The sequence below is a fragment of the Nanorana parkeri genome, unplaced genomic scaffold, assembly GCF_000935625.1.
Source record: "Nanorana parkeri isolate BGI_ZX_2015 unplaced genomic scaffold, ASM93562v1 scaffold130, whole genome shotgun sequence".
NCBI lineage: Eukaryota > Metazoa > Chordata > Amphibia > Anura > Dicroglossidae > Nanorana > Nanorana parkeri.
This window is the reverse complement of record NW_017306398.1, coordinates 338,235-346,481: the sequence shown is the minus strand read 5'-3', so window position 1 is coordinate 346,481 and position 8,247 is coordinate 338,235. Positions and strand designations below refer to the sequence as shown.

At 41.9% G+C, this 8,247-nt stretch overlaps 1 protein-coding gene across 1 annotated transcript in view; it reads left to right on the top strand.

The window, feature by feature from the left end:
- LOC108784855 (transient receptor potential cation channel subfamily V member 6-like) overlaps positions 1-7,724 on the top strand; it is a 19,698-nt gene extending 11,974 nt beyond the window's left edge. Inside the window, exons 10-15 of the mRNA XM_018553797.1 lie at positions 306-382; positions 2,394-2,559; positions 3,599-3,665; positions 5,132-5,400; positions 6,027-6,127; positions 7,508-7,724. Coding sequence (XP_018409299.1) covers positions 306-382; positions 2,394-2,559; positions 3,599-3,665; positions 5,132-5,400; positions 6,027-6,127; positions 7,508-7,724 — 897 coding nt within the window. The remainder of the gene's footprint in view (positions 1-305; positions 383-2,393; positions 2,560-3,598; positions 3,666-5,131; positions 5,401-6,026; positions 6,128-7,507) is intronic.
- Positions 7,725-8,247: the final 523 nt, after the last annotated feature.

Genomic DNA, 8,247 nt, shown 5'->3' with positions numbered 1-8,247 from the left:
AGAAATGGTACGAGGGGGCAGTGGAGGGGAAGTTAGAGGAACTGGTATGGGGGGGATGATGAAGGAGGGAAAATGGTACAGGTGGGACACTGGAGGGGAAGGAGTGAAAATGGCAGAGGCAGAACACTGTAGGAGAATTATAGGAACAAGTATGGGGGAATGCTGAAAGGGAAGGAAATAGTGCAGAGTGCATACTGGGGTTGAAAGAGAAGAAAGAAGCAAAACAGAGTGTAGGCTCAGCGCAGATGAAAAGCTGGATATGAGTCAGAAATTTCCTTGCACTATCTTCACTTTTTGCTTTTCAGGTCTCACTGGTATATAAAGCTGGGGCAAGGTGCTTCATCAGTCATACATTGTGGAAGGATCCGTTCCATCTGATCAGGTTAGAAAGTTGTGACATTCTTGACCATGTTGGGTGTTTGTTTTTAAACTCTTTTTAGCATAAGTGCACAAATACTGAAGCAATGCGACGAGCATGAGGTGAAGGCAATGCAATTGTAGCTGATTCCAAAATATGTCATAGCAGTGATCAGTCACTGGTAACCAAGTCTGGCCACAAAGTTTTTTTAGAATTCTGAACTAATCAACTGACCAATGCTTCCATTCCCCATACAGTACTTGAATCTAGCTAATTATGTTCAAACCAATGAATCCCAAACGGAAATGTGAGCCAAATCCAGGGAAGCTGATTGATAAAATCATCTAATAATATATATTTTACCGATGCATGGCAGTCATTTTTGAGCTGGACTTGGCCCTTTAAGCAGCTACCTTATGGCTTGTTTATCATTATACAGTGTGTTTTGCGCCTTCCCTTCCTGCCTCCTCACTGTGTTGTAGTGCTATTCATTTTGAATGGCACCCTAATGCACCTAGCCAAAGAACCACAATGCACATGCCTTTCAACACGCCTCAGTGATGTGTTGAAAGAAGTGCTGCAGGTCTGTTAACAGCATTGTTGTGTGTTGACAGAAGGTGAATAGGCTGCCTTACAACACGGCAAGTTAATAGACATGTGTAAGTTGACCTGTCTCAATGGATCCTATGATCATATAGACTGGTATCTGAGTTTTACAAATTCAAGTTCAATGTTTTGGGGACATCGTTTAATAATAATTTTATCCCAATTGTTAACATATCGATAGAGTTATATATACTGTTCCTTATGCCACCACAGCCTCACCCCCATCATGTCATTAATACTATCATATTGTTGAACTTCACAGTTCGTAATGTAACCATGGGAGGCAGGGGAAGAGAGTCCAACACAAGTTCAATTCTTCAGAGTTAAAGGAGAACTATGGGGTTAAGGCTTTTCCCCATAGTTCTCCTTAGGGTAACGGGAGGACACAAACTAGCATCCTCCGGTCACCCTAGGCTCAGTATACCGCGAGCTGTAGCTCGCGGTATACTGAGACGCCACAGTATACCGCAAGCTGCTGCTCGCGGTATACTGAGACGCCGCAGCTGAAGCGGATCCCGACAATTGTGCCGGGATCCGCCCAGCTACGTGACTGAGTGCTGGCTCTGCCTGTCTAGAGGCAGAGCCAGCTGTACCCGCCCCCTCCCCGATCCGTTCCGCCACTCAGCGCTGGCGGATCGGAGCGGGGAGGGGGGAATCCAGCCCTTCCCCTGTCACGGCAGAGAGCAGTGACAGGATCGATGTGTTCGCTCACCTCCCAATCTACTGAGCCGACCTGTGACAGTCTCATTGTCACAGGTCGGCTAGAACTATGAGGTGAGTGAAAAGCACTCGCCTCATAGTTCTCCTTTAAACTTACCATTTAAAGCATTTTGTTATTTCTGTTCAATAGGTGCAAAATAATACTTGTTGATCTCACCAGAATTCTTGTCAGCTGATAACCTCCAGTGCTCTCTGTCCTTGCTTTACATTACAGAGTTACATTGTTCCCAGTTCTCTCTGTGGACTTCAGAATACTATGCTATGGAGAAGAGAAGAGGGTTATGTGTTCTGTAATCCTGTCCCAGGGTGCCAGTGGTGCAAAGTAAAGCAACAGAAAAATGTCCCATTCTGTGCTCTCTGCCTCTGCTATCTGACACATCTTGTAGTGCTACCATGTATCTCTGAAGACTACAGAACCTTTCTATATTAGCGAGAAAATTAGATGAGGGTCAAGTCTATGTAGTGCTGTCACAGGGTGGCAATGCTGCCCTTTCATAGATACAGTAGAGTGAGTGAGTGTTGTCACCTTAGGACAGGAAGTGTGTGATTGGTAGGATTGCCGATAATTGCAGCCACCACATCTAAGGATTGGTAAGCTGCGATATATTACATGTTTGTTCTCGGGTTTAGATACATTTTAAGTCCTTATTATCACATCCTGTTCAGAGTTTTGAAATGTGTAACTGAATAATATGTGTAAAATTTGCAGGATTTCCTTCTCTTGTCTGATCCTGGTGGTGCTGATTATGAGGCTGACAAATACGGACGGTGAGGTAGTCTCTATGTCTGCGGCGTTGGTGTTTGGTTGGTGCTATGTCATGTATTTTGCACGTGGATTCCAAATGGTTGGACCGTTCACCATCATGATCCAAAAGGTAAAATACACTCAAAGGTCATTTAAAGTCCAACTATAGACAACATTTTATTATTTTTTAGCTTTATAAAATGGGGAAGACAAACTTTCTGTTTTATTTCTGGCTTGTGACTCCAGTGGGGAGTTTTTCCCTCACTTCCTGTCTGCATGAAACCCATGCAAGAAATGGGGAGTGCAGTAGTTACTGAAACAGGAAGGCTCAGTCATTCCTCTTGCTACTACAAACTTAGTTTTGCTGTTTGTCCTCGACCCAGTTGATGAGATATCCCATAACTTCCTGTACTGTAATGTTTGGATACCATACAAAATCAGAGACCTTCACAGAAAGGGTCGTTTTTCTAAAAAAATATTTATATATTGTGGCTGTTTTTTATATAGAAAGAGTGTTTAACGGAGTTCATCTTTAAAGCGAAACTAAAACTGCTGTGGGTCCCCGACCCATTTGTCATAGGGAGGAAGCATGCAAAGCATATTTGCACAATTTGGGAGATTTACATTATCCCGGCAACCCAACCGGCTTCATTATCAAAGATGCTAAGAATGGTGCTAGCACTCAAACTATACCCACTAGCAATTATTTTTGTATCAGTTATTTTCACTTTAACTCTCCATTTCCTTCTCTTATTCTTTCTCCATCTCCTTCTCTTTCTCCATCTCCTTATCGTTCTCCTTATCCTTCTCCTTCACCATCTCCTTCTCTTTCTCCATCTCCTTATCCTTCTCCATCTCCTTCTCTTTCTCTATCTCCTTCTCTTTCTCCATCTCCATCTCCTTCTCTTTCTCCATCTCCATCTCCTTCTCTTTCTCCATGTCCATCTCCTTCTCCTTCTCCATCTCTTTCTCCTTCTCCATCTCTTTCTCCTTCTCTTTCTCCATCTCTTTCTCCTTCTCCATCTCTTTCTCCTTCTCCATCTCTTTCTCCTTCTCCATCTCTTTCTTCTTCTCTTTTTCCATCTCTTTCTCCTTCTTCTTCTCTTTCTCCATTTCATTCTCCATCTCCTTCTCTTTCTCCTTCTTGTTTTTTTCTTTTTATATTACAGATGGCTGCCAGTGATCTCTTGAAATTTTGTTGGCTGATGGCCGTGGTGGTGGTTGGTTACAGCACAGGTATGTAGAAAAGAATGAATTGAGCATTGTCACTTTCTTTATAAATGTTTCTAAAGTATTAAACTCTGTAACAAGATAGGACATGACATACATTGTCTCTCCAATCCAGTCTGCATTCATTTATATCTATTTTATGGTCTTCTACCTGATCTAAAATTGGAATAAATGTGTATCTGGACTATGGTGTGGCGCTTCAATCTGAGATCCATTTTATTAGCAATAAAAACAAGACTGGGGTACTGACCCTTCCATACTCCATACAAAATCAAGATTAAAAATTGTTTGCGAAGAAGGCAACAGCAATATTGCTTATCTCTTTTACTCTTACTCCATGACGTGACAAACATTTATTTTCTTTTCTGTTCTGTTAAGTTATTATGATTTTGTTTTTATGTTAATGTGGATAAACGCTACTGACAGAGATAAATATCTTTTGCTATGTCTCCTGAATAATCGAATGTCCTGACTCTAATTACAAGACTGTATGGTTCATATGTACCTACATTATTATGGTATTATGTCATCTTGTAATACTTTGTTCATTTTGGACGTGCATCCTTTGAAATAGCAATAAAAATTACATGCACAAAAAAAAGATTACAAATTGGCTGTACATACACATAATCTGATACTTTGAAAACTTTTAGGATCCGTAGAGACAAGTCTATCATTTTGCCACTTTACAGTTCACTGGTTCGGCCTCATCTGGAGTATGCGGTCCAGTTTTGGTCACCAATCCACAGAAAGCATGTCCTTGAGCTGGAAAGAGTCCAGAGAAGGGCAACCAAACTAATTAAGGGAATGGAGGAGCAAAACTATGAGACAAGATTACTAAATTTAAACATGTTCAAGCTGGAAGTGAGGAGATTAAGGGGGGATATGATTTTCATGTACAAGATGTTCAATGGTGATGGCGACATCAGCAATAAACTTTTTACGGTAAGCTCCATAACAAAGACTTGAGGCCACCACCTAAAATTTGTGGAGAAAAGATTTCAGCACAAGGTGCGTAGGGCGTTCTTCTCAGTCAGAGCGCTTAGGGTCTGGAACTTGCTGCCGCAAGCAGTGATTTCAGCTGGGAGTGTTGAATCGTTCAAAAAACATTTGGACGATTTCCTCAGAGATCATAACATACAGGGGTACAGGTACACTTAAGACCAGGATCACACAGGGACTCGTACACACACGCATACACATGCAGAATCACATGCATACACACAATGGGTTGAACTTGATGGACCTGTGTCTTTATTCAACCTTAAATACTATGTAACTATGATCCATTTCAAGGTTGTGCACCTCTGATCTCAGTAAATCGTATTCAATCTTTGATCCTCTGGGGTATATGGTCAACAGCAACTTCCTGCATCCCCTGCTGTTCTCTGGTCTCTACCCATTTAGCTCATCTCAACTCTAGTACAGGGATCCATTCCCTTGATTTTTCATTTTCTTTTCTCCTTCCCCAGCTCTGTATATCATATTCCAACCAGTAAACCAAACAGCTCTTGGTGCCTTCTACCCATACATGATCTCCTTGGAAAGCACCTACCAGCTCTTCCTGAACATCCTCAATGGCCCCGCCAACTATGATGTGGATGTCCCTGAAATGTACATCTTACTGTACGGCTCATTTTGTGTTATTGCCTTCCTCCTGATGTTCAACCTGCTCATTGCCATGATGGGAGACACACAGGCAACCATGGCGAAGAAGAAAGAAGAGTTATGGAAAGCACAGGTGAGGCATCTGCTGCAGTAGATGTCAACAATGCCCATGCTTAGAGAGAGGATATGTCATTAGGACCACTTGGGCTCAGGCCGAAGGTCACTTTGTTGGTTTAGTAAAATAGTATGTAAGCACACCAACCACCATTCTGATGCAAAACATGTTGATATATTGTACAAATATAAAAAATGTTTACAATACATAGTAGATATTTACAATTACAAATATAAAAGGCATGAAGTGCAAAATGGAAGCTGCACATACACAAGTTTCCAGATATAAAGTAGCATCCAATATGCGTACCAATTGTATAGGGGCCTCAAGGCATAGAGTCGGGAAGAAAGTGACAATATATGAGGTCCAGAGAACATCCAACATTTCAGGGCATCCAGGCACCTTCATCATGGAGGACTTTGTTCACTTTGGTGAACTCCCCGCACCTTTTGTAACACAAAATGTAATTTTCTTAATGCCAAGAATCGGGCATTTGGTCAAACAAAAGGGGTACTTTAAAGGGGAAGTACAGCATTTTAAGTGACAACATTTCATTTCAACTATACCTGTCTATAATGTCCTCTTCTGTATGATTCAGTAATATGTGTCAATATGTGTCATTATCATTAATTATTTATTTCCAGATCACTGCCACCACGGTAGCTATGGAGCAGAGGTTCCCGAAAAATTGGTGCTTTGGCTCAAGGCCAAATGAACATGACTTGGAGGAAAGACATTACCTAATGTGTGTATTCAATTGAAGTAAAAATGGCAAATCCCCCCAAAAATCCTGTTATAGTATAAATGTCATCCCAGTTAGAGAAAGGCTGTATTCATTTGCTTGTTTTAAGAGGACCTTAATCTATCTATTATCTATCTGTACCAGGGACATGCGACGAGGCCTGTGGCAGGTGAGGCACCCTCCCCGTCCTGTCCCCGAGCTATGTGTAGAGGAGGGAGGTAGGAGACGGGGAGAAATCTCCCTATCCCTCACTTGCTCGTCACTGATAAGGCATCTAGATGTATGCCGTCAGTGTGTTTGTTTTTTCGTTTTTTTAATGGATGGCTTGGACCAATGACTCTTTGCCATTGGTCCAAACCATCCACAGAGCTCAAGTTAGAGGCTGTTGTAGCTCTGGCCTCACTGTGTTAGGTTACACACAGTAGCAGGGAAGGCCACTGCTGTGTAACCTAACATAGCTGTCAAAAGCCAGATGAAGCGCCACCTAAAATTAACAGAAAACAATAGGCCCCCACTTCCGGTCCAAGTGAAAATAGTGGTGCTCGCAGTGACAATCTTAGTTATGTCTCTACCCTGATGAAGGGACCCTGCGTGGTCCCGAAACGTTGGATTGTGCGATATGTGTGACGTTTAGTCCAAATAAATGGACTTTTTTTTAAATTCATTTACGGAGTGCTGGTGATTTCTATTGTTCATTGACCTAAAATTAACAGGCGGCGCTCCGTCCATGACAGGTTACACAGCGGGGAAGCTTGCCCTGCTGTGTAACCTGTTCGAAGCTGGTTTGAATGGAGAAAGAGAACATCTATCTATCTATCTAGTAGGAGGTTGGACTGTTCTCTACTTTTTGATTAGTGATGGGAGTTAAAAGAGAAGTAAAGCCAAACTTTGTCCAAACCCTTTTTGGCTTTACTTTGGCCGTTTTGATCCTCTGGGGTATATACCATACCCCATACCATATACCCCAGAGGATCAAAGCGGCCAAAGTAAAGCCAAAAAGTCACAGGAGTTTTGAGTATTTTGGATCCGAAAAATGGATTTGGTTCGTTATTGGGATCGATTCAAATTTTTTGTTTTCAGTTCAGATCACTCTGAATCTATTTGGATGGAGTTTATTATGGTATTAAAGATGAGAAATAAAAAAACAGTGTGAGGTCCCCCCAAATTCCTGAGAGTTCCTTTTCCTCTCCGCCTGTGCTGCAGATTGATCTCAGTTCTCTATATGGACTACAGAATGCCTTATCCTATGTTATGGGGAACAGGACAGGGAGTGTTCTATAATCCTGCCCTATGGTGTCAACACTGCAAAATAATGCAACGCAACAAATTGTTCCTCTTGTGTAACATTTCGTAAAGTCCACATTTCCGTCATCTTTCTTACAGCGTGGAAGAAAGGAGATGGCATCCCTTCCAGCCGCATGAGACCAGTGACTCCAGTGAAGAGTCAGATGAAGATACCGCACCTCAGAACCCGGTGGAGGACGATCCAGAGGATGGTCTTGAGCCCGCCAGGGCAGAGATTCCTGATGGAATGACAACAGAAGAAGAATTAGAACAAAGCGAAGAGTGTACATGGGAAGAAGAAATCTATCGGCTTTAAAAATCACCTTCAGGCACATTAGTATTGTGCCTCAAGTGTACCTATGGTCAAAAAGGAAAAATAAATATGTATTTATTTATATATGTATATACTGAAGTTTTATCCTGCTCCTAATAACCATATCCATCTAGATGTTTGTTAGAAACTTAGTTATTGAAGATGCCCACGGGATGGACTTCCTCAGTGCCCTGACACAATTCTACTCTGCCCGGTGAATATGCACTTCCTGGTGTCACAACACAGAACCTGCCTTCTCAATGTCTGAACAATGTAACATTATCATTGCTTGCTGGAAGCAACGCTTGATGGGATATGTAGCCTTGAAAAATGGAGATTGCATTACATTAAGCAGCAGGGAAAGTGATGCAAAGCACTCTGGGAATCCAGGAAATTGTTGGAAGTGATGGGCAGACAGAAGGCAGCGCTCACCACATGAGATTTTTTTCAAGTAAGCTTTGATTGCATTATCAGAAACAGCTCTAGTATGTATTCCTATTACAATTCTAAATCAGAAGTCAGAAAG